At 35.7% G+C, this 27207-nt stretch overlaps 1 protein-coding gene and 1 non-coding gene across 4 annotated transcripts in view; both read right to left on the bottom strand.

Annotated features, from left to right (window-relative positions):
* Window positions 1–27207, bottom strand: part of LOC128992173 (inactive ubiquitin carboxyl-terminal hydrolase MINDY-4B-like) — a 45424-nt gene that overhangs the window by 839 nt on the left and 17378 nt on the right. The window contains exons 1-9 of one of the 3 annotated variants that reach the window (XM_054415621.1): window positions 19086–19163; window positions 11390–11478; window positions 10193–10407; window positions 9491–9656; window positions 8562–8627; window positions 6635–6705; window positions 5673–5820; window positions 2851–3047; window positions 1149–1298 (exon numbers count right to left, since the gene is read on the bottom strand). In XM_054415621.1, coding sequence (XP_054271596.1) covers window positions 1149–1298; window positions 2851–3047; window positions 5673–5820; window positions 6635–6705; window positions 8562–8627; window positions 9491–9656; window positions 10193–10407; window positions 11390–11478; window positions 19086–19158 — 1175 coding nt within the window. In that variant the 5' untranslated portion in view covers window positions 19159–19163. Of the gene's footprint in view, window positions 1–1148; window positions 1299–2850; window positions 3048–5672; window positions 5821–6634; window positions 6706–8561; window positions 8628–9490; window positions 9657–10192; window positions 10408–11389; window positions 11479–19076; window positions 19164–27207 lie in introns of those variants that run through there. The other 2 variants (XM_054415622.1, XM_054415620.1) reach the window with 2 other exon arrangements.
* Window positions 13044–13184, bottom strand: LOC128993690 (U4 spliceosomal RNA). Its single transcript, XR_008490818.1, has one exon. It is a non-coding gene; the product is annotated as a U4 spliceosomal RNA (small nuclear RNA).

Here is a 27207-nt window from a genome sequence, read left to right as displayed (position 1 = left end):
AACACACATTTAATACATTTAAAGACCGGTCGTTGTTGTCGTCACGGTGGCCACAACTCACGTACGCACATGACTAATTCTGGGCGACGACTGCAGGATGGATCGTTGTCTAAGGTGTACTTTGTACCATGACATCATTTCTCTTCTCCAGGTGTATCACGGTGTCAAACAATGCATTTCCTTGAGTATTAATTTTGTCATTCAGTACGTTGTTTGGTTCACACTGTACTGCTTTGTAAATTTCGTAATACTCAAGTGTGGACATCAAATGACTTTTCTGCACTTGTGTAGTATTTGCAAGTTGTCTGAGATGGAACTGTAGTTATGGAACTGGTACTTGTAGTTGGGTGATTGTTTTCTTTGGGAGATGTTCTTTAAACCGGGTTTTGAATGATCTCCCTGTTTGTCCTATATAGTATTTTGTACATTCGTTGCAATTTAATTTGTAAATCCCACTGCTGTCGAATTTGTCACCAATGTTTTCCTTCCTGGGGTTAATAAGATTTTCTAGTTTGTTGGAATTTCTGTAAGTAACTGTGTAACCATGGTTTTTGAATATATTGTTGATTTTGTAGTTCAGCCAATTATTGTACGTTAGTGTGACAAATCACAAATTTCTTCTTCTCTTTGGGATTGTTTGGGACATGGGATTTTTTCTTTATTATCCTGTCTATTGTGTTACTGTCATAACCATTATCTTGTGCGATGTATTTTATTAAATTTAGTTCCTTGTTGTAGTTGGTTTTGTTCATAGGTACCGTATTTGGTTTAATCTGTGTATAAATGAATTAAAAGCTGCCATTTTATGGGAAACGGGATGGTTGGAAGTGGCGTGTATTGTTTGGCTAGACTGAGTTGGCTTGTGAAAAATGCTGAACTGATGCTTGTTTTCGTTTGTATGTATTGTTAAGTCCAAATAATTTATTTTGTTATCACATTCATTTTTGAATTTTATTTTTTGGGTGAGCGGCGTTGATCATTTTGAGGATGTCACTGTGCTGACGAAACGCGTCGTAAATAACTATAATGATTTGGAACGGAAGAAGGTAATACTATTATTATTTATTAATAACTAACGTTCCAGTAGTAGGAAATTAATTCTAATTTTTTAAAGTTTTGACATAAACATCATGCCCCAGGGGACTCACTTGGTGTGGATGAGTTTCTCTATGTTACTGAAGGAGTTGATGGCTGCTTGTTCCTGTTCTGTGTGATGATTGACTTGAGGCTCTTCTTGACGAGTGTCCACAGTCATCTGACACTGACTGCCTCCACAGGTGTAGTAGTGCAGCTCAAACCTGCCACAGAAAATATATATTTTTATGTGTATGTCAGTCTGTGACCAAGAGAGATCACTCAAGTTGCGGCCTGGTGCACTGATCACATTATATTGAGACTGGGTATGGTAACTGCCTATTCCTGAGGGTGGGAAAGGGGTGTCGTCAATTAATGGGTAGTCAGATTTTCCACATGCTATGAAAGTAATGTTGTAGCTGAAGGCTTTGATGAGTAAATACTGTGTAGTAGTGTCAAAAAAACAATATGGCTGGCATATCTAACAGGCACACATATTCAGATCATGTTATGAAGTAAAAGGATTGACTCTGTCAATCTAGAATCAGGATTTTATGAAAGTTATCTACAAGATTCAGGGATTTTAATTGTCTTAAAGGATACAAATAACAACCACTCCTGCTAGCTAGCATTTTACAGTTTTATATACCTTAACCATCTTACAAAACTATTATATTATATTTATAATTGTAGAACACTTATTAAAAAGTTAGTTTTTAGCGAATTTCCCTATAGGGAAGTAGCTATTACCGTAGGTGGCACGGTAAGACCTAGACCCGGGACCGATTTACTTTTTCATTTTGATGTCCCCAGAGGCCAAAAACACTATTCGTTCAAATTTTTATATATGTATATATATATATATATATATATATATATATATATATATATACGTCCGTGAACGCAATAACTTGAGTAATTTTTGTCCGATTTTGATGAAATTTGGTTTAAAGGTGTAAAGCGGGATAAACTTGAATGAGTTCGCGAACCAGCACGATCGGACCATGGGAACGGGGCTTTACGGGGGGTTTTATGGGGTAAAAATTTGTTTTTCTCACTTTTGACCCTCAAAACACATAATTTCCCAATTTCTCTTTAGACCTTTTTAAAGAGCTTAAAAAAACAAATAATTTAGTATATAAAAGTATTTTTGTTCAATTATTAGTAACGGAGAAAATTAAAAAAATTATAAATTTAAAATTCCCATATTATTCTTATGGAGAATATTGACAAATGTTGTAGTTTGCTTGTTTATGAATATATTTTGATCAAACTTCGCAAATTTATTTATTTTGTACTAAGCTATCAATATTTTACTCAAAAACACACTTTATTAGTTTCCTTGTAGCAGCAAACCTAGGTACTCGTTAAACCTAATGTTATTAAAATATATTTAACTGAAAATCAATTCAGACAAATGGAAATTCGCTTAGTCGGCAGGTTTGCTGCGGCGGGGGTATTTTAAATTGACACTCCTAGCTAGAATATGATTTTGGCATAACCCAAAACTAAGAGATTAGGAATTCGTAGGCTGCAAATTGTTTTAAGGCCCTGCGCAGATGGTTAATAGATGAACTTCAGAATATGCTATTCTATACAACTTGTTAGACTTTTTAAAGTTTATAGGAAAATCAAAGGCTTTCTTGAAGTTTAATATTATATTTAATTTAATACAATTCTGAAATATTGGCTGAACTCAAAAACCTGCTCTTTGCTATGCCACCGATCATAGACTAATTACAAGAGCTACAATCTCCTACATTGCTCATAACATACCTCCTCTCTGCATGGTAGTTCCTTAGTAGTTCTCTATTGGTGTTAAACATGACCCCGAAATGACCTTGACTACAAACCACCCAGATTGGTAGAGAAGGAGTCTTCAGTCGAGATCCTGGCATCCTCTCCTCTACTCCTTCTTCGTAGAACAGGAACCCGATCTCGCTTCGGGACAGTATACCGTACTGAGGGACTGCCTTGAAAGAAAAAAATTATGCAGATAATATTTAAAGAATATTCCAAAAGCTAGTCATAAAACTAATAATCATAGTACAGTACGGTACTGTAAGGATATTTTGCTACGTAAACATTCCTAAGCATTATCTCAATATTGGGGTTGTCAACCCAAAAACTAACCTTATCATTGAATTTGAATTCTAATCAATGTCCCAAGGGTCGGTGTAGTTTTGCTCGGAATGGAGCACTGCCTAAAAGGATGTTAGTTTTAAAGCTCTATTCACTCTTTTTTGTTCAATGGGAGTTTATGGGAGGATAAAGATTCTATATATAGTTTACAATAAGCAGCCCTTTCAGTTGGTATACAAGAAATCTATATAATTAATACGCTACATGAAACTTTGTCGGTTGAACTCCTCCGCCATTTCTTAACCGATTTTATCCATTGACGTCTCATTGGAAAGAGCGTGTCGCGTAGATTTGCAAACTGGCCTTACATTTTTGAAAAAGTCCCTTGGGCTCTGCCCCAGTGGCTTTGAAAGTTCCCATGTAATCCTTATGGAGAACATAATTGTTTACATTTTGGTCAGCTGTATAATTTAATTGCTGTTATTTTTCAATTCAATGAAACGCATTGAGTACATTTATTTACTATTTGAGTTTATGTAAACATAACCCCCAAGACGGTTCGTGTTAGTATGGTTGTATCTTAAAGTTGTGTATTTATCGTTGTTTTGTGTCGCTATGAAGGATCGTGTTAGTATGATTGTAACTTAAATTTGTGCATTTATCGTTGTTTTGTGTACCTATAATTTGTTTATTTGTTGTTTTTTTTTTCTTTTAAATACCTCCGACGTGACGACAACGAAACATAAACAGGAGGCGTAATCGTGATAACGACCGCAGCTACAGAACAGTGGCGCGTAATAGGCTTAACTCATCACAGTCAGCACCTGACCCTGGACAATCTCAACTATTAGGTTACAAATGCGCCCTAACACTAACCCAAAACGACTTTTCGTTCTCAATTGGCCCTCTATCAATGACCTGTGTTGCCTGTACAGCGAGGCATTTTGAGAAGGAGAAAACCGGCAGGAATGCTTTAGGTTTATCAATAACGAAGATAAAAATAGTCTGAGCTACACACCGGTAATCTTGAGTTGGCTCTTTTAACCCTTAGAGTGCCAGGCGAGAAATAAAAGTAACGCTCAAAAAATGCCAATGATTTTTCCCGAAGGTCGCGCTAAAAATGCCAAATGCAATCTGGCGATTTTTAGGTTAAAATTTTGTAAAAATCGAATTTTCGATATTTCGACCAACAAAAATTGATGTATCGCATCTAGTAACTTTTGACTCAATGTTAATATATGGGTTAAAAGAATCCGAGTATCCATTCGGTTGTTATGACAACTGTTCGATCATTACGAAACGTCCGGTCAGCCGGACGTTGGCACTTTTGGCTCGTTTTAAAAACGTCCGGTTCCCCGGACGTTGGCACTCAAAGGGTTAAATTAATGGTAAATATGACTGTTATTCGTTTTAAAATAACTCCTGTAATACTTTGCAATTGCTCGAATTCGAGAAACATGTACACTAGTGAAACATTATTTCACAACAGCATAATCTGTCACTGTTCTTAATTTAGTTAAGTTATTTACACTAAACCTGAGTGAAATAAACTTTAACATGAAATTGAGTTGTGACATCCAGGCGGGTAGAGTATAGTAGAGTTTTGATTATCTGATCTTTCTCTCACGACCCTCTCCTTGGGTAATCAGATTCTGTGAAATCGAAAGCTATTAAGTGTGGTTTTACTATATAAACCTTAGAGGTTACGCCCATACAACACCTTTTGCCACTCCAGAAGATACACACCTACTATGCTTCATACAATTGTCATACTACTCTACCCCCTCTCAATTTAGCAGTAGTGTGAACGGATACATACGTAGCTGAGAGAATGAATATTGCTTTATACTATATTGCTGAAGCAATGTAAACAAAAATATTTTTCATGTGATCCAACCTCGCCGTAGCAGGTGTAGAGGTGTAGGCTGGATACAAATCTCTAGAGTAGACAAAGTCTCTATGTGTCCTTTAATTATTGACCCGTATGGCATTATCATTCAATTATCAAAAGATAAAGACTTCTTTAGATCAGACTTCTCTAGTACCTGGGGACCGTGACTCGGTATATTTTATTTATTTCCATTGTACCCCTATATCGAGTTATCTTCAGTGTAATCTTTGCTCGATAGTAACAACTGATGTTTTTCCTTTAGTACTGGATTTTTTAATTTACTAGTATACTGAGGATGACTTGTTATAAACACATGTAAGTCTTTTGTTTACCTTTTCCTTGTTATTTCTTTCAACCAACATGGTTACTTGGTAACCCATAAGGCCAAAATGTTAAAAAAAGTTAACTTTAAATTTAATTTTGTACGTATAGGTAATTCAATTTTTGCTGACAGTTTTAACTGCATTAAACACGTTTTTAGGCCAGAAATAAATTATTTACAACATTTTTAGGATATTGTCAAAGCCATTTTTGAGATCTTTGTGCAAACATACAAGCATACATGCATATACGTACAAGTAAACATTGCTCATATAAGAGTATAGGATACCATCATTAAACTTACATAGTGCTCCTCATCACCAACGTAGACAACACCGTTGTGTAGGTAGGGAGTGGCTCGTCCAGTCAACAGTAAAGTCACAATACACATGGATCCTTCCTCCGCTCCTGTCACCAAATATGCCTTCTCCACCTCCATGTCCTTCTGACAACTGGCAACATTATTGAACACCTTTTATTGATGACATATTTAACGAATTAAACGGTTCAATTTACATAGTCGTCACATAGTAAGTGTTGTATAGTATTTTACCAATGAGCAGGTGAGCATGTGATTAGATAAAGAGTGTAAACTACTGAATTTATAATGTTTAATCTGAATCTGAGAAAGAGTGTGGACCTGGGCCGAGATAGACAAAATGTAAGAAAAGTCTGAAATAAGTCAGGGCAGTCAGGGGTAAACCTATCTGCTGATTTTAATTTTATTTCGTTAAGAAATAAATCCAAGAAATAAGAAATAAATAACTCCAAACTAATAGTACAAATTTTCGACACTATAAATTAAGGCATACTAGGCAGGTTGAACGACATAAATTTAAGTTTTTTGAGAAGAAATGTAGTTTCATTGGCATAAACTTCTTATTTAATTTACCTAAAATTATAATAGAGGAAAAAAGTTTTGATATTTTTAAAAAAAGATTGAAAAATTATCTCCTTTCATTGTCTTTGTATTCTTTGGATGAATTTTGGAATTCAAGAGAAATCATAAATGATAGTTTAGAAAGATGATTTGATTTAATTTTGTTTTGTTTATATTCTTCTTAAGCTTAACATTTGTTTTGTAAAGATAATGATTGTTTTAGCGATAAGTAAAGCATAATTCATCTTTATATTTATTTGACGCTATTCATTGTATAAAAACTTGTACTGTGAATGAATAAAGAGAATTTGAATTGAATTGAATTGAAGACAGCGACACAATTGTAGTAAATGGCTATTAATTCTATCAAGGTAATATCAACTTACTTGCTAGTTCCTCGAGTTGCCACTGCGCTGTACAGAAGCAGCAAGGCTCCTGGACCAGTCTCTTCTAGGAACTAAACAGAATGTCTACTGTATTTAAAATGAGAGACTAAACTAATATTGTTGGAAACATGATTAAAAGCACGACTTTGCATGGCATGTTCCACTTGGCCATACATAACTTGTCATTCCTGAAATTCGTGTACGGTATGTATTTTTACTAGTTGTTTAAACTTTATCTTTGTTGTTGTGTACGGTACCTATATATTTTTTCAGTACCGGTATCCAAAAACTTACATTTTATAGTTTGAAGATACAATGCAATTATATCCGTCCTGAATTTTTAGATAGGTTTAATTGTATACGATTTGACATAAATCATTTGTTTCTTTAAACATTTTCAATAAAACAAGTGTTACCCAGTTTTAAGGACTTTTTAATTAAGTTACCTTATGTGTTGTTGTTTGAGTTGAGTTCTTACAATTCAATAAACACTCTGACATGTTGACACTGATACATATCTCGTCTTAGGGTATGGTACATTTGGAGTTGTAGTCCACTGTCAAATGTACACCCGTGTGGTCCTTGCTGAGGCAGGTGTGGGCGTAGTCTTAATCTCTTCGTTTGACCTTGGAGAAATACAATTTCGATGGTGGCACTCTTGAAAATGGTGTGTTTGAACGCTGAGGGTAAAAAACAAAATGGCCGCCATTTAAATGTTTAAAGTCAAATTCCATGAAAACCAGCTATTAAAACAAAATGTTGCAACACATTATTTAAAGTCCTTTTTATTACAAATAGAATGACACTTTATTTGGGAAAATCGGATAATAAATAAAAAAGTTATTTTACTTTTATTATTAATAGCAATTTTCAAAATGACAGTAATTTTGAAATCACAAACTTAAATTTCATAGAAACTAGTGACAAAAACATTATAAAAGTTACATAACTTTTTTATTTATTATCCGATTTTCGCAAATAAAGTGTCGTTCGATTTGTAATAAAAAGGACTTTACAAACTGTGTTTTAAAGTTTTGTTTTAATTGCTGGTTTTCATGAAATTTGACTTTAAAAAACTTCAATGGCCGCCATTTTGAAATTCGATTAGCCTGATCAAAGATTTTTTTCAGAGAATGTTTATAGTTGTAGATTTAAAGTTTATACCAAGTTTCATAAAAATATCTCTAAGAGCTTTTGAGTTATGAATTATTTTCAAAAAATACAAAATGGCGGATTACGGCTTAACTAAGCCGAAATCGAAAAAATGTTATACAACATTTTCGACTTATTTTTGCACAAAGAATTTGAATCTGCATAGCCCGTTACACTTTACTGAAACACCCTTTATTCTTTTTTGAAATATTTAACTGTCCTGGGACATTACATCCACCCTGATTAATTTATTTATGAAAAATGTAAAATTATGTTTTATGAAAGAATGGTGTATCCTACATAAAAACTTTAATTATCTTTTTTTGTGCAGATTTGAAATAGCTACATTTTGGTATCAACAATTGTTTCATAACTCTAACGGTTACTGATATAAGTAAGAAAATAAGTTTGCGAGGGCGGCCATTTTGTTTTTTACCCACAGCGTTCAAACGCGCCATTTTCAAGAGTGCCACCATCGAAATTGTATTTCTCCAAGGTCAAACGAAGAGATTAAGACTACTCCCACACCTGCCTCATTAAGGAGCACACAGGAGCCTGTATATGTACATTTGACAGGGGACTATTGCACTAAAAATATAGTTAGTCTACTATAATTTTAGTGAAACTCCGAAGATGCCACACCCTGTGGCAAAATACGTATCAGTGTAATAAGAGTAATTGAACTTTAAAAACACAATACATAAACAACAATACATAAGGTAACTTAAAGTTTTTAATTTCATATTAATTAAATTAAAATACATACAGTACTTACAAAATGAATGTAGCGTTTAAGGAAAATCTGAAGATCTTCCAGATTAGTAATTTCAAACAGATGAAGCTGAAACATACATTAAGTAATTTTAGTTTACTGAAACCAGGCTCATCTTCTTGCAAAACAAGAACCCTTTTCATGTTGCAAGGGGAAGGGGCATTCATTTGTCCCCTGGCAGTTAGAGGAATAATATATGGCGTTGTTTTATAGTCTTAGAGTAAAAAATGCCAAATATATATCAATTATTAAGAGCTGCTCTGGGCTGGGAGTGTGTAAAGGCACCAAGAACTTTCCTATACCATCTATCTCGGAGAAGAAGGATCAGAGGATACATTCCATGGTACTTAACTGGTGTGCCATCATGTACTACAACACTCTTGGTGGAGGAAGACCCTGTGCCTTGTGAGATAGGAATTTCCACACAGTGCTCGCCGTTTTGGCTCTTCCACAAGTATATTTCCGTCCCAACATACAGTTCGGCCAAAACTTCTGTGCGCGCGGATGGGTTGCTACTAGCCGAACTAAAACATACGGGTACGGTTATTGGCATACTGTGGGTAGGACAAGTGAGTAGCAAGATACATAATGTTTTCACAAAAGCACTCCCGCCAGCCCCCTCACCTAGACCCGACCAGATCTGGTCGCGCACACAGAAACTTTGGTCGTATTGTACCAGAGCTGAAAACACAAGGGTTTCCCACACTGCCCCCAACTTTTATATAAAGGGGTTAATGATACGTCATTTTAATCAAAAGAATAGCGAATCACCACTTGCTTTGCTTCATATATGCTCTAGCTAGTCCTTTGAGGCCCATGTTGATGGGCAAATGCAAAGGCAATATACAGTCCACCAAACTTCTTAAAGGATAAAGACAATTTATTTTAGTTTTCATCAGTTATTTATATATTTGTTGTGGGAATATATAAACCTTCTCTGTGAGTGTGTCCTGGAAGAAGTTGACAGAGTGAGGCACGAGTGCTGTGTCCTGGGGCAGACATATTATAGCCTTAGTCTTCTCTCCCACTCTCCATAGAATGTCGCTCATTGCCTTGATTAAAGCCTCCAGCTGTCTCGACCTGTTGGGCTTGAGAAACCTGCAATGCAGCGACAAACATATTTATAAAAATGATTGAAATATTGTGTTTTGTTTTAGATCATTGTAATTTAGGATCAAAATTAAATACGGTCACTTAAAGCCTTGACTATAGATACAGCTTCAGTTTCCAGTAGTCAATGCTTAAACAGTTGATGTACTTTACTCAACTTACTACTTAACTTAGTACTTAACTCTAAGTACTTTTGTACCACCACCAATCTATGATCATGACTTAAATTTGTCATTAATTTATGTTGCTAATCCCCCAGCCATGTTCAGGGTCATATACACATACGTACACATATTTCATTTTAAAGAATAGTGTTTTTGGCTTTTAGGGACATCAAAATGAAAAAAGTAAAATGGTCCTGGGTCTAGGTCTTACCATTAGGGTAATAACTTATCTACAAGGAAATTCACTAACTAAAGTTGCTATTAAAGAGTAAAACAGGGTTTAAACTAATTCCTAAAAAAAACTTTAAAATGGAATTGAAAAACACAGTTCATTTAAACTTTTTTGACATTTCAACATACATCTCAACAGAGTTTGCGTTCTCAATCCGCTTCTCAAAGAGTAGAATTTTGATTATCTCAGCTTGCACGGCGGACAGTAAGCCTCTGGTGCTGTTTCGAGATCCCTTTAGTCCGTAGGCCAGCTCCTTGTCAGGCTCCCTGAAGGAGAACCCAGTCCGAAGCCATTCTCCTCGTGGTGGAGCCACTGCTGTGCCAAACACCACGGTGCGTAGTGCCTGTGAGTATGTGAGATGATTAGAAATACAGACTACCATGTACTCATAGGGTCGGCAGTATCATTGTATAAACATCATTGTATCATTGTAGTAAGGAAAATGTACAAACACGTACTAAACTTTAACATTATCTCAACTTAAACATTGTTAACACACAACTAAACCAAAATGCAAGTCATTCAAATAAAGTAAAAGTTTATTTAAAATTCCTTTGGTGTATTTTATTATTATTATTTTTTTTAGTTCTTGATCAGTTCTAACACATTTCAATCACTGCTCGACAGACATCTGTTTAGTACGGTAGTATTTGTGACAAGATATGGTACAAAATTTCAAGTTTGGAACATTATGGGGTCTGCATATCTGATCTGATTCTTTCTCTCAGATGAACTAAAAGGTCGAGCCTATCTGAACAAACTATGGTTTTTGCCTCAGAAAGGAAAGTTACCGTACAGCAAAAGGTGAACCCTGCGATTCTGAAAGTCCACAGAGTTATCTCTGTCATTCCATTTTTTTTATCTAGTTTAACATTAAGGAATGTAAACAAAACTCTTACTACCAGATGCAGTGATGGTAGTAAGAAATGGTTGACATTTTTCCTTTCATTTTCTGAGTTCATTTATTTTATGAAGACAACCTCGGCCCCTATACCTGTGATTTTGGCGCTGTGTCACTAGCACTAGATGCGAGGCATGGGGTAGTAGGGACAAGGAACATACTTTCTGTACCAGACTGTATTTTAAACTGCGCCCTCGTGTCAGAGTTCCAAACCCTCGCTCACATCGCTAATGAGGATCAAGCCCTTGGAAAACCCCGTTGGACTGGAAATTAAAATCTGACCGTGTCAGATAACCAATGCGGCCCATTAAACCCTCTATATGATGAAAACTCTGTGTTTTACTTTTAACCCATGAAGTTGGCTGAATATTCTACAGTGTACAGTAAGGTCCATTCTGCTGCCCAACTGATCTACTCAACTCACCACTGCCATCTCCTCATTTATAGGCTCTCCCCCCACCACCGCCACACGGCCGGACGACCTCTGCTGATTTCGGGCATACATAACCCGATCTGTAACAGACAGGTACAAATTAAAACAGTTATGGCATTGAAAATTATTATTGTATTATTTTGTATTCATTGGTGTCAGCTAGTAGTTTTTTTTCCAGAGGGGGAGGGCAAACTGGTATCTTGTTCCATGGGTTAGAGGAAAGGCCCACTGGCTCCCAGAAACTACTGTAGTTAGATATAAGCTAAAGCATAATTTATGGCTGAAAAATGTTTACAACCTAGATACTACAACATAGGTTTTTTCAACGAATATCGCACGAAACGGTTCTTGAAGGTTCGTTATTTTATTTAAATATAAGTCTAGGCATGTTTGAGTAGCCAACGACACTCACCAATTTAGTGAATTCTAGGATAAGGTTTTAATTTTGGTCGGTGCTCTGGTTTAATTTTATCGTTGTGGGCGTCACCAACATACAACACGGACAGATATGTATTTATAGAGTTAGTTAGTGAAACAGGCTATATTCTTAGAACGTAGGTGAGTATGGAGTATGTCCCTTTATCTGTGGTATAGGGGACGGTATGGTGGTCGAGTACAGGTGTAAGTAAACCCTGCGTTCCCAACCTCTGGAACGGAAGTTTAGTTGCCATGCATCGTTGGACCAGACCACAGTGTGGTTTCGCCGTCAAGGCATTTTATCAAAGCACAAATAATTTAGTATATCAAAGTGTTTTTGTACGGCGATTGGGTACGGAGAAAATTCAAAATATTGTTAATTTGAAATTCCCATGTTTATTATTATGAAGAATATTGTAAAATGTTGTAGTTGGCTATTTTATGGATATATTTGGATCAAACTTGGCGCATTTATTGATATTTTAATAAAAAAACTCACTTTATTAGTTTCCCTGTAGCAGCTAACCTAGGTACTCGTTAAATGTTAATTAATGATATTATGTTAATGTTTATTTATATATATATTTATTCTTTTATATATATATATATATTTACGTTAATTAATAAATGTTAATAGATAATTTGAAAATCAATTCAGGCTAATGGAAATTCGCTTAGTCGGCTGGTTTGCTGCAGCGGGGGTATTTATTTTCTCATCAAGATTGAAATATTCTAGTATTGAAAATCAATAAACTTTTAAAATTGAAAGTATTCGATTCCCTACTTCTTAACCATTAATCCAATTTGCATACCATGTGACTTAACACTGTTTAACTTGAGAACACTATGTGCATAATGTAATTCCAAACGTTAACAAAACATATTGTCTATTGTCTATATAGTTCGGCCGCTTAGAAAACGACCTGCGCGCTAATGCTAAACCAATGCTGGAGGAGGTCGCTTTCTAAGCGGCCGAACTATAGTATAAAATCTTTCTTAATCGTATGACAAGATAATAGAATTTTTTATTGAAACATAATAATAAATGAACTAAGAAAGCAATGTTGACATTGTAGCCATGTCACTATTATCATGTCATTATATAGTGAGAGGACCACTTGATTTCTTTACTCAAAGGTCCTGTGGTAGAAGCTGTGTAACTTTAACCCTTGCCGACAGACCGCCACCGCCCGTAACTCACTTAACATTAGATTCAAACTGTTATGAGCCCCCGTAGGGGCTGCCAAAAATTGCCGATGCGGGCGGTATTTCACGCCCCCATGGCGGGGTATTGGTAAAAGTTTTCAATTAGCAATAATCGCACCTCAGTTGAACTTCATTGGTTACGATATTGCCACTGCTCAAAGTTAATCAGAAGGGGGATGCTAGAGAGACCCAATCCAATTTAGACCCCTATTACCTAGCGAGTGCTAAATGGTAAAATATAACTTTTTTCATAACCACCATGTGCAATCAACCAGTAGTTTTTTTAATTAATGAACATTTTATTTCATCTTGTTAATAAACTTTCTATAACAGTCTGTTACAGATCAAACTAATTAATAAATGCGAATAATATTGTTATCAAAGTACAATTGTATTAAGGAAATAGCTAGCGCTTCCCTGCGGACTGATTCTGCACTACATGAGTTTGGCACGTAGCTCTAGTTAACGCTGCCAGGAGCGCTAGCGCTCCTCTTTCATGAACATGAACAGCTCACTCTGTGAGGTGACTGGTGAGCGCCGAGCGGACACATTTTGCATTGCATTGCACTGCACAATTAAGTGCACAGTGACAGTGCACAGATTGCAGTGATTGCAACACGGAGTACGGACAATCAGCTACTTTTACCGTTTTACCTGGTTTGTTTTACAAACAACCTTCAACCTAACTTTTCACACACACAATAAGCTTGGTCAATAATCGGTCCCGAGTATACAAGAGAATAAAATACCGCCCCCAAGCCCCCACCCGATTATTATATACAGAGAAGAGAAGTGTCCGGAAGTCTAAATTATTTAGTCTTAAATTATCCAACCACCCGGTAGGGAATAATTTATAATTTTTAAAACCACAACCCTCACAATTAGTCCAGTCAATGAATGATCCAAAAGTGGGTGTTGAGTGCGTGAGCAGGTAACTAAGCGATTCCTTCAGAAACTTGTTCAGGGGGCTTAGGGTGTTAACATACCAAAACTCCTGACTCCTAGGTGGTGAGCCAGGGGGGTGGAGGGCGTAAAGGGGGGTACGCATTTTTTATATATATTATATCTCGAAAATTATCAACTTTTTGTATTACTATACTAAATTATAAAATTTAAGAAGAATACATTTTCCACAAGAAAAGTATATAATGTGTTTATTTTGGTAAAAAACATATTACGAGTTATTACTTATTTAATTAATATCTTATTAAAATACTCCTTCCATAAGAAATACATGTAAATTAGTATGCGAAATGGGGTGAATCCTATCCGCCCAAAGGAAATATAACAGATATTCTGGAAATCTTGACAAAATTTCCAGTAATTTGACACTTTAATCATAAAAATTGATCCAAAATTAAGGCGAGTGCGAGGTAACAAAAATGTCGTGTTTTGGTGTTTTTTATTAAGAATTATAAAAAAAACCTCAAATCATCCCGTTTTTAAACGCGCACCTTCGCTTTAATTTTTGACCAAATTTTATGATTAAAGTGTCAAAATGCTGGAAATTTTACCAAGATTTCCAGAATATCGGTTATATTTCCTTTGGGCGGATAGGATTCGCCCCATGTCGCATACTAATTTACATGTATTTCTTGTACACGTGGTTGGTACCAAATGAAAGATATTTTCCTGTAGATGTGCAGAATCCCTTTAAAAATTAAAACAGGCTCAAACATAATGAATTTGAAATTTTAAAAAATTAACTTTTAACGTTTGCAAAACTTATGACAGCTAGCCTGACCGTACTTCCGAACCGAATTACACGCGGTTGGTACCAAATAAAAGATATTTTCATGTAGATGCGCAGAACCCCATTATAAATATGGGCCTTATGGGTTGTCATGCTGGTGACAAAATAACAACAAAATATAAACAAATTCCAATCACATGTTTTATTTACAGTGTGGGGTAAAAACAGAGAAGTCTGTACATTACATATTTTTTGTTGAGTTTTTGGCCACTGGGCGACCTCTAGGAACCAATATCAAAATTAACTTTTCTTATGGATATTTTAACATGGGGCCATAATTTAAAGCTTATGACAGCTAGCTTGACCATATTACTGGACCGAATTACACGCGGGTAGTACCTAAAGAAAGGTTATTGGTCCTATATATGCAGGTTTCATTTGTATTTGGAAAATATTTATGTTAATTGGGTCAAAAATGGAAATTAAACATTTCTTAAGGAGATTTAACATGAGGCTAATTTTTAAGCTTACGGCAGCCACCCTGACCATACTACTGGACCGATTTGCACGCGGTTATTACCAAATGGAAGATAATTGTCTGTTTATTTGCCCATTTTGCTTCGATTTCAGATATTACTTGACTAAATGTTACAAAAACGGAAATTAAACTCTCTATTGACAATTTAACATGGGGTAAAATTTGTAGTCTATTAAGAGTGAGATCTGGAGTTCTATTGGACCGATTTAAATGCAGGTTGTGTTAAATGGAAGTATTTTCAAAATACAAATAAAATAATTTATAAACATAAATTTATGTTAATTGGGTCAAAAATTGAAATTAAACTTTTTATGAATATTTAACATGGGGCCAATTTTTTTAGCTTACGACAGCCAACCTGACTACTTATGGGTTGCTATGTTGGTGACGAAATAACAACAAAATATAGCCATAAAATCCAAACAAATGGAAGAAATTCCAATCACATGTTTTATTTACAGCGTGGGTGAAAAAAGAAAAGTTTGCACAATGGATACTTTTGGTCGAGCTCTAGTTAAACCAATTTTCTTAACTTAAACACTACACTATTATATGTTAAACTTCTAACCCTATCTGCATGGTAGTGCCAAGACGTAAAAAACCAAAACATATAGATTGAGACAATTTTTCCCGGAGCCAACGAAACCCCAAAGTAGCACCTTACCTGTAGATGGAAGCGGAGCTTCTGGTGCTGTATTTCAGCAGCAGAATTATAAAGTTTAAACTAGTTTTTGTGTCATATTCTACTTTTAACATATCGGAAGTGAAGCATCTTAGCACGCTACTTTTGTTGAGCACTTCGAGCAAAAACACGATATGCGCTCTTCCCCCCACAACACCATTCCTAAGTATGTGAAACTAAGGAGAGGTTTATAACTAAAGAATCACGTACTTAAAAGTATGTGCTAAAACTTCGCAGTTTAATTACTTTTCCAACGAAATCACTGAGGGACGTATCGTTTTGTTAAAGTACTTCAAATTAACTCTTGAAATCCATTCAATAAGGGGTTTCTCTTCAACATTCATTTATTATCCGTCCTACTTAACCGATTGTCATGATTAAGGTGACATTTTAAAGGTTATGGAATAGGGTTTTATTTTGCCCCCTACTTTGATTTGCACGCTCAAAGGTCCAGCTTGCTTTAAAAGGGTTTTAATATTTTGTAATTAATTTAAATAGGGTTAAATTTGTAACAGTCAGTTTGTAAACAAGAGACAAAACTGTTTATGAATGTGGATTTAAAAATAGGTGTTTTTATAATTGTAGCTTAATTCAGCTAGGCAAATCACTCCTTTAATATAGATTTGTAATATACTTATTTGGGTGTTGTTTTTGTTGTTGTTTTTTTCTTTTTTTTAGAAAGGCTGGTGGTGTAACAATTGTCTTCAACAAACACTAATACTATATTATGCTTTTTTTCTTGGATCCTAATTTTTAACTTCAAAGTATTCAAAGATAAAATGGTATTGCATTAATCTTGGAGACGAGTTTTGAGCCCAAATAAAATACGCAATTTGCGCACGTGGACAGCTAAAAATACAGGCGTAATGAACATTTAGAATTGTTACACAATACCATTGCAGGATTTAGTTATGCGTATTAACTTGTTGGTGAATATCGTTCATACTTTGAAACCATTAACTACCTATTCGGTCTTTTTTCGGCGGAGAAAACAAAAAGTACTTAGGCCGTCTGACCTTACTACAACTTATTTCCACCCTAAAACTCTATGTGCTAAAAGTATTAATGTCCTTATCATCTATATCTGTATTTAAAAGAAGATTAGCTGTTGGCCCGTCCTACGTACGGGAATCAAGTAATTAGTCGATTAAAACTTAACTAGAAGTTGCCCAGTGGTCGAAAACTGGACCAAAAATATGCAATGTGTAGACTTCTCTATTTTCACCGCACACTGCAAATAAAACATGCGATTGGAATTTCTTGCATTTGTTTTGATTTTCTGTTTATATTTGGTTGTTGTTTTGTTACCAACATGGCAACCCATAAGACCCATGTTAAATTTTTCAAATTTTATTGTAAGGGGGTTTACGTTTAAAATATTTGAGTTGCCCCCCAAATCCCCCCTTTTGGGGGGACACTCAAAAATTTCAAAATGATAAAATGAAACTTCCTGCTAAGATTGCTCGACCACCAATAGGATATCTCTGTATATTTACTTGGAAAAATAGTAGATGGGGGGGGGGTCTTGACTTTTTATTCACCCTAATGTGTTTACGATATTGTTTTAACGATTTAACCAAATAAACCAAAACCGAGTAAGGTTTGGTCCCCCGGTACTTGCAAATAATGTAACACGTTTAACACGTATTGTAACACAATAAAGTGTAATGTAACACTATCAAAATATTATCTATCTATCTATCTATATATTAATAGGCAAGCATGTTTCTTTAAAACCTTTTTTCTCAGCTCGTGTGCATCGTAGGGAAAATCTACGCATACCGTTGGAAAGCTATTTTCCTGTAGGTGTGCAGAATCCCTTTATAAATTTAAATAGGCTCAAAGATAAGCACAAAAAATGAGTTTAAAAATTTGAAAAAATTAACATGGATCTTATGCGTTGCTATGCTGGTTACGAAATAACAACGAAATATAAACAGAAAATCAAAACAAATGGAGGAAACTCCAATCACATGTTTTATTTACAGTGTGGGGTGAAAATAGATAAGTGAGTACATTACATATTTTTGGTCGAGTTTCGACCACTGGACGACCTCTCGTACTTCTTTAATACGCAAGCAAGATTTTTGTGACAATTACTCCTCCGAAACTACTGAACCGATTGACATGTTTTTGGTGTCATTGGAAAGAGCGTAACGTGAAGTTGTGCAGGAAACTTTCTTTTTAGGTAAATAATTAGAGAGTGAGTCCCTGGGGCCCTTTAAAGTTTCGTATTTCTCCATAAGATTAACATGGGAAACAAACATTGTTTTGAAACTCCAGCTGTTGTCAGAAATTAAATATGTGAACAACCAGAACTATCAAATGCCTGAAGAAGAACACATGTTGTTAATTGTAAACAGTCAATGTGTAAATTAACTATGTTGTATTAAAAATGTGTATAGTTTTGGATGTTGGTTTGTGTTTAATGATATACGTTATTAATTATTGAATTTTTATTTTAAGGGTTTGGCATATGAGTATGTCTATGATAAATAACTCCATTTCAGAGTTCTGCCAGTTTTTGCCTCTGTTCTGTAGAGTTTAAAGTAGCCTACACCCTCGCCTACAAATTGGCTAAATAACTTAGGTAGGCCTAACATTATAAAAGCTGACAGCCTTTTTACTTTGACTTAAATTGTAAGCTTACCTTTTCCCGTCCATGGACAGTTTGATAGTTAAACATTAACCCTTTAAACTGGAATAGGACTGTTATGTAAATTGTGAGTATTTTTATCAGTTAATAACCTTTTAGTTGACTCTTTTGAAATCATCGGAAATTATGACTGTTATTAGTTTTTAAACAAGTCATTTGTTTATTTGTAACTCCTCAACTCATGTACTTATTTGAAATTGCTCGATTTCGAGCAACATGTACACTAGTATCACTTAATTTACTGGTTTGGAATTATTGTAACCTAATCTTCCATGACTAAACTAAATAAATGTTAGCTACTTTACCACTAAGGCACCTTCCTAAATATTATTGTACGATGTGTTTAAAAATTTGTTCAAACATCATTTGAACCATGTTTCGGTATGTAGAATCATTGCGAGGAGCAGCCTAGGGATAATTTAAAACCAGGCCACATTAGGCAACTATAGATATTTAATTCCTATATCAAATAAACTTGATACTTACGTTCCTTACACGTATATCCATCATAGGATGAAAGATAACTGGTTTTTAGCAGGTTGAAGCTCTCTGCGGAACATGAGAGCATCACTGAGCAACTGTTATGGTTACTGGGCTGTTATGATGAAGAGGTGTAGATATAGATCGTGCGTGCAGCTGATCGGTGCAGAATTTCACGTGGCACGCGTCACCGCGAGACAAGACATGTCTGAACATGTCTGGCGTTGACGGGAGCACGTGCGGAAGAAACTTAGTTGAAGAGTTCTCCTGCTCCACAAGGTCAATAGACAAAGTAATTGATTAGTTATTTCAAGATGAGTTGATGTTAAGGGTGGTTAGGGTGTTGAGTTGACATTTGATGTTTTTAATTGATCTTTCGAATAAGACGCTGAATAGAAACCACTGTAATCGTGACACGTTTCTACACTAACATAATAATGAAATAAAACTGTATTTAACTTTTCAAAGGTATAGAGATTTTTGAGGTTGGTATAGACATTCAGAATGAACTGAAAGCTATACGTTGTTTAAAAAAAATACATCACAGAGGCCAATTACTTACTATGGACCAATTGATTAGTTTATTGATTTTTATTTACAAGGCCTGTGTACATGTGGCTAGTTTATTAGCAGCTAATGTTTGCCATTAGCACAAGCTGGGCACACTAGCGCAAACATTTCCATTTACGCGTGGCTAGTTATTTGAGCTGATTTTAGCGCTAGTCAGTTGTAGAATTGAAGTGTTCAGTTGTCATTTCAGTTTTTACAAAATGTCTTCGGCTCATTTAAATCACAATGTTTTGAGGCCAATTTTAAGAATCGATGTAAAGGAGTTGTGTGAAAAGGAACACTGTAGGTGTTCTACATTACAGATCCCTCTTCTCACTTCAAAGATCTGCACATTTTCATTTTCTTATTTGGTGGACTTAAAGCTTATTTAGAAAAGTTTTATACCACTCACCCAAGATAAGGCCAAGATACGAAGCCCTAAAAATGTCAATAGGGGAGGGCAAATCGTTGGAAGAATCGAATGTCATGAGGACCAGTCAAGAAGAATAAACGGTCTAAGTATAAAACAGGAAAACCTTAAGACTCAGAGTACAGCATCTAAAAATCTTAGAGTTGGAGTGTAAAACCCGAAACCCCGTTAAGAGACAGTGTGAGGGAGAAAAGGGAGGACCAGAGAAACACACAAAATGAAACCGGGACTTTTGGAAAGAAGTATAATACAAAAACAGAGGACTTTGAAAGACGTGAAAGAGGGAAACATCCAAGTACCATTAGGCCGAGGAGCTTCAAGAATGTATCTGGAGTAAATATTATACTTTTATTTATTGAATTCTGATAAGTGTTACTAACCATTACTAACATAAAGTGTTTTTTTAGTTCAAAAAAAATTTATTTTAGAATCACGTATAAACCCTTATATAATATTGATCAGATTTTAATAAATACAGAGATAATATACTAAATTTATGGTTTAATGAACATCGTTGAGAACGAACTGACAAAATGTAAACAAAGAAATGAAAACAAATTACAACAATTATCTTTATTATTGTATTATATTATTATTGTAACATGTGATCCGGGGCTGTGGATTAGCAGGCGGTAGATGGTAGATGGTAGCATAGTACTTCTAACATTATAGCTTAAAACTCTAAATCCCCCAAAACAGTTGTATCACTCGATTCCTCTATCACTGAGACGGAGACGTTTTCGTGCATAAAGACATTTGATTGAAGGATGATTAGAAGTTTAAGAGCAATCTAGTCCAGTGTTTAAAAATTAAAGAGCAGCAGCTCAAGTAATTAAAGTCTGTTTAGAGATATTGACACCGTCAGGGGAAGAAAATAAGCAACGCAAGTGTAGTGCCAGTGTGTTAAAGCGCTGATAGTAGAGAGCAGTTATCCAAGTTTCACAAGAAGTCCGGATAACATGGCGCAGTTATCCGAAGTGGATAATTGCTTGGGTAACAATTATTGTATGATGTATTGTTGGCGTGTGGTGAGCTCATCATATTGCACGCCACCCCCCCCCCCTTAGATTAGCACCGATACATTTTTCCTGGTCATGTTCAGAATATAAAGTGCACTTTTTCAAGGATCAAATTATATATAGTTTCGTAGTGCATTCTTTAGACACATTTCTTTTTCCCGACACTAGTTTCTGCATTAGTTGAGTTGTGAAAGTTGGTGTGTAACTATTCATCTCTTACTTTATCGACATTCAAGAGTGTCATAAACAAACATTAGTCAGGTCTTTATTTTACTAGAACTGCTTACTCTCGTGCAAAGCTGTGTATTCATTAATCGGTTTTGTCATTTTTGTTAGTATCTACGCCGGTGACAATTCGTATGGTTGACTTTTTGAGCATATAGAGCCGAAGTCTGAGAATAACCAACATATTAAACCAGGGTAAAAAATATTTTGATTTTAACACATCACACAATTTTTTTACGTTCCTTCTTCTGACGAAGACGTACGTACTGAAAAATGCTGTACAGACTCGTTTTGAAACAAATAATGATAACAATTTAACGAAAGTCAGTAAGCTTGATTATAATATGATTCCACTAACGAACAGAGTGCCTATACTAAGTTTTTTGTTTGTTTTTATAACTGAATAGTCCTTAAAAGCAAATAGAACACAAACAAAACAAATCCCATAACTTTAATAACCATTGTATACAGTCAAAGGATTCCTTCATCCGCTAAATATTATCACTACATATAATACCTCTACAGTATATAGGGTAGAAGTAGAACGTCATGCAGCAAGCCACACTAGAACACACGAGACACAATGCACACATCACACTCCGCAATAGTGACTCAAAATAGAGGGTAGTTGTATTCATGTAGGGAGTAAGTGTAGGTGTAAGCTAGTAAGTTATGTAAGTAGCTCACCATCATGGTGTTTCCCTAGCTTGCTGAGCCCCATGCTGTAGTGTGTGACACTGCATGTATGGGACCCCCTGCACAGTGAGTTATGACCTGTGCGCGCTCAGGTTTCCTCCCCAACAAAAACCACAGTAGCGTCTAGATTTCGCAGGTGAATTGTAAATTTATATCATTAACTTAAAATCAAAGTTATGTTCATGGTAGTTTTTTCCAAACTATTATTTTTAGCGGAGAGAGTTCTGTATTTTTTTTTTGTAAATACAAAGAAATTTCATTTTCAGTATCTCTGTGGGCCTAAAGCTTAACGGTGGCTTTAAACCATGGGGGCGGGGTCATAGATTTTACCTAACCCGCCATGTTAAACTTCCCTATCCCAAGCGTGATGTATACAACTTCTTTACTTCTCGAGTGATGTAAATTTGAAAAAAAACTCACTCGGTGAGGTAATGAAACCCATTTAAATAACATTGAGTGCTTAACTTAAAAAATATACCTCTATGGAGCCAACGACGTTCAACACTAGAAAATCAGCTTTGCACTTGAATTTTATTGTTATGTTTTGAAGAATTTTCCTAACCTAGCTTTTGTTTGTAAATGAACGTTACTGTTAGAAGATGAGTGAAATGAATAATGAAAAATATTGTTCGTAACCTCCTGTATATTGTCGGGTCAGGTAAATTCTTGTACGTTACACGTTACGCAAGAGCGTGTTTACATCACTTAGGTAAATTATGCAACTCGCTTCCGCTCGTTGCACAACATTCACCTGCGTGATGTAAAAACGCTCTTACTACACTAAAAAGGTAAATAGCTATTACACTCCCTGAAACCATAGTTAAAAGGTGACATTCCTGCCCGAGTCACGAGGATTAAATGCACGCGCTCTAGTTACTTGAAGGGCCACAAAAGTACCCCTATATTGAAGGTAAACTACAGTTTATTTATATTTTACCACCGTTGCTCTAACGGCCACACGCGTTTGATCTGTCATAACATGGAGAGTTTGGTAATAGGGATCAAAGTTAGGTTAGCTTGTTTACTTGACTTATTACGGAGCGTAACTAAGTCTTGTTACACTGAGCGTCAACTTAATGACTTGAAAATAAAATAACTGAGTTATCGATTCGTACACATTACACTGATTGTATGTGCATATTCCTCAATCAAAAAAAGTTTTCACAAACAATTTTGGTGGAAATGCTGTTGGATATTCTTAGTTTTCTTTAGATTAGTATTCTTTCAAAATTTCACTGCTACAGAGCCCTACTGGATAACATTAGCAACAATTTGAGGCTAAAAATAAGCATTATAAAAACTGCTTTCATACAGCACTTTAATATGATATAGCATGCAGCGGAAGGTTCAAGCACTAAACTTATGTTCACGGTATGCACGGAATACCTGTGCATAAGTAATGTTCATGAAATTATAACGAACAATGAACCAATGAACACGCTAACCCAAAGTAAATAAATAAATCGTAGATCACGCATTTTTCCAACTGTTATACAATTCTATCAATTATGCATTTAGTACATGAGCACCTGGCCATAATCAAGATCTTTTAACTCATGCAACACGACTACGTTTTTGTATGTATTTGTCAAAGTCTACAGTCAGTTTTGCTCCCTGTGTAGTATGACATAGTCACACTTTTCAGTTTCACCGCTTTAGGATTAGTGTTTTAAACAATTTATGACAGTCACTGTTTTTTTAAAGAATATTATGTATATGGAGAATCGTTATCACTATTGGAAAAACTAACTACTCGCGGCCCAGGATTGTTGTGTGAACATATTAGTGAAAGAACCAAAATGAATAAGCCGTAGCATTATGCATGTATAATGTGACACTTTCTTTAATTGAGTTTGATATCTAAAAACTCTTTATAAGTGCGCTAAATAAAATTCTCTTCAGCTACAACTAACTTATAATGACTGACTCAGATCTGCATATGCTAATTACTAGAGTAAATACTTTAGAGGTAAATGTAAGAGAGATAAAAGATTTAATTAAAACTAAACATTTAAATGGATGGGGGCAGGCAGATATTCAACTCAGGGTTCAAAATTCGCTCGATTCAAATAAATCGGAATCCAAAACTAAAAAAAGTGTTGACAATCATACAAGATCACGTGTTCATGAAAATAGTTGCACGTGTGAAACCAACTCAATGTTACGGTTTCCAACAAAACAAAACAGTGTCAAGCCGTTGTTTAAGGTGTTGTCTCACAGTATCGCGAAAATCAAGGAAAACATTCTGTACAACATCCTTTGGATATTAGTGCACATACTAGCTATAATCGCTAGTTGTTATTACATAAGAACAGCTTTCGAAAGTTGGCAGTCTTCACCAGTCGTACAAGCCACTACTAACAACCAAGTTCACTTGGAAAACATCTCTTTCCCAGCCGTTACAGTATGTCGTCCCTTCTACTTTAATGGAGAATACGATTTTCTCAACATGATTGACGATTGCATTGAATGCGAAAAGAATGTTTGCAGAGTAAAGAACGAAACCTGCAATGACACAGAAATGACAACTCTTGCCCTCGCTTACCGATTGTGTGATAGATATAAAACTAAACCGGAGCCACTGTATCTGTGGAGGAATGGATACATACGTAAATCAATAAATGGAGAAGAGTTCCAAACTATCATGAAAAGACTGATGCCCTTATGTGAACAGGACTCGGCGATCACCAGAAAATCAATTGGATACGAACCTTTCAGAAATTTTTCAAGATGTGACGGGGACGTGTTTCAACAGTTCTATTCTCATCCAAACCGAATATGCATTACCTTCAACAGTTTGCGACACAAAGACATTTTTGAGGACAATGTTGTTTCAACTATGCCCATGGCTGAAACAGTTCCAAGTGATAATCCCATCTGGTCTTTTGATAACATGATGAGTTTCAGAGGCGGTTTGAACACCACACCCATATACGGCCTCACCGAATACATAGCACTAATGACTAAACCCGAGGAAAAAAATATGTGTAGCAGCGTGAAAGAAGAACTATTTTCTATAATCGTTCACAGTCCAAACGAAGTACCAGTGGATACAACTTCCAACAGAGAAATAACTATTCCGAAGAACGTCGGCGTTGAAATTTCCCTAGTTCCCAAGATAACTTTGGCGAGAGACTTGGAGGAACTTCCGCCGCAACAGCGCGGCTGTTATTTTTCTCACGAGAACAAACTGGTGATGTTTAAACACTACACGAAGAACAACTGCGATCTCGAGTGCCTTTTGAACGGTTACCTGAGCTCTTGCGGATGTGTCCCTCACCATTACCCGAGACAAAACAGTTCGGTGGAAGTTTGTCTCGTGTTCTGTCTGAAGCCCGTGGTAAAGTGTGAATGCCTCCCTGATTGTAATTCTTTTGACTACGACGTGAGAACGCAGGATTCGCCGATCACAGGGTTGAAGGTCTTCAACATAGACATCGTGAGGTCATTGGAGGTCAGGTTCAAGGGGAACAAGTATTACACCAATGTTCGCTACAGCATCACCAGCAACGCCGAGTTCCTGGCCTACACCCTCGGCGTGCTGGGGGCGTTCCTAGGGGTTAGTGTCACTTGTGCATGGAACCTGGTGTACTTGGGCATCGCAAGACTGTGCAAATACGTCACAGGACCGTGGAAAAGATCTGTATCTCCCATTTGAGTTGCCAGAATAAAATAACAAGTTGTATTTGTATAGTATTTATTTTACATGTTTAAAATACTCTCTTTTCCTTTGTATTTCTTAATCATATATGAGGTTTAAAAAATGATTTGATTTGAATATATTCTTATTATTTACAATGGCCTGTAACTGAACCATTTAAACGCCGGCGTCATCTATTTGACGAGAAAATATTTACAGAAATGGATTGGATGTCAGTTTGGGCGATGAAAAAGATTGTTTTGATCCCACGAGCAGTAAATGTTAACATTCGAAAAATACGTCCTTATAAAATGGAGTAAACCAGCATTGCAGGTATTGCTAGATGATATTCATATTCTTTGAATTAAATGAGTGCTTTGAGTCAATACCTCATCATAGCGATTTTATTAGTTTCATAATATTAGTAGGCTATTTGTTCATGTGGCTGTTTCGTAAGTCTTCAGTTGTTTGAATAAATATATATTTGTAGTAATCAAAAACCACAAAAGAAACAATTCACTATGAATGCATTTTGTTAAGCATTTTATGGCAACTCTTCAACTAACTAAATATTCTAATTTATTTTGCATCCAAAAGCTAAATTTCTAGCAGCAACACTCTGTGAAATGTAATACAAAACCGACTCCACTTAAAAAACCCCTAACTTATGTGTGTAGCCAGCCTATCGGTTACCAAAGAGGTGCAGACAAACTTTATATGGTTTTAGCCCATGATTTTAAGACGTATTTTATATCCGTGTTTTCTAATACAACTAATTAATATTTCGTGCAGCATTCTATGTTAAACAATCTTATTACTTACGTCCTTTCAACAATTGGACATTCATCTTCTGACGATAGTTAAAATAGGATCCGCGCATAAGGTTTTGTCTCAAACAAAAATAACACAGGCCGTACACATTTGTCAGAGGCAAGTCCGCGGCTTTGCTCATAAGAAGCAACATAAACACTCAAGCACTCAAGCACTGAAATACCGAAACACCTACACTCAAGTGTCGTGATAGTTGTACACTGTTTCCACAATTATCACCGAATGTTCGCACACTATAAAATCGTACAACGTAACCAAACACATTTTACTTCATTGCAAATTTAGTTTTTTACTTTCTTAAATCAGCAACCAACGGAAAACGACACACGTGCGACTAGGAAGTGAACGCCCCAAAGTCGTTTAGCGATCTAATCAAATCACCGGTATATCGAACTGGCGATCGATAGTGTTCACGCTGATTATCGCATACAAAGCTTCACATCAATCGTCGAGACACATCAGTTGGTAATGGTGTGAGTCACTTTTGTGATGGATGTATCACCGTGCATCACCGCCATCGCTGTCAGGGTATCCAAAGCTTGTTCACAACAATCACTTTGAGAGTTATGCACTTGAGTTGGTGGTTTGAAAACCTTTGGTCAGAAAATAGTAGCTTTACATGTGTTTCGTAAGTTTTTTGACATCTTATTTACCGAAAAATAGAAATAGACCTATACTGTTTGAAAATTTTTAGAATCAACAAAATGTGTAAGTAGTCTCCTATTATAGTGGGCATTTTTTCTGATA

Source organism: Macrosteles quadrilineatus, unplaced genomic scaffold (assembly GCF_028750875.1).
Source record: "Macrosteles quadrilineatus isolate MER2022 unplaced genomic scaffold, UCM_ALF_1.0 Scaffold_4__1_contigs__length_99947679, whole genome shotgun sequence".
NCBI classification, from domain to species: domain Eukaryota; kingdom Metazoa; phylum Arthropoda; class Insecta; order Hemiptera; family Cicadellidae; genus Macrosteles; species Macrosteles quadrilineatus.
The sequence above is the reverse complement of the archived record's forward strand: the minus strand, read 5'-3'. Positions and strand labels throughout refer to the sequence as shown.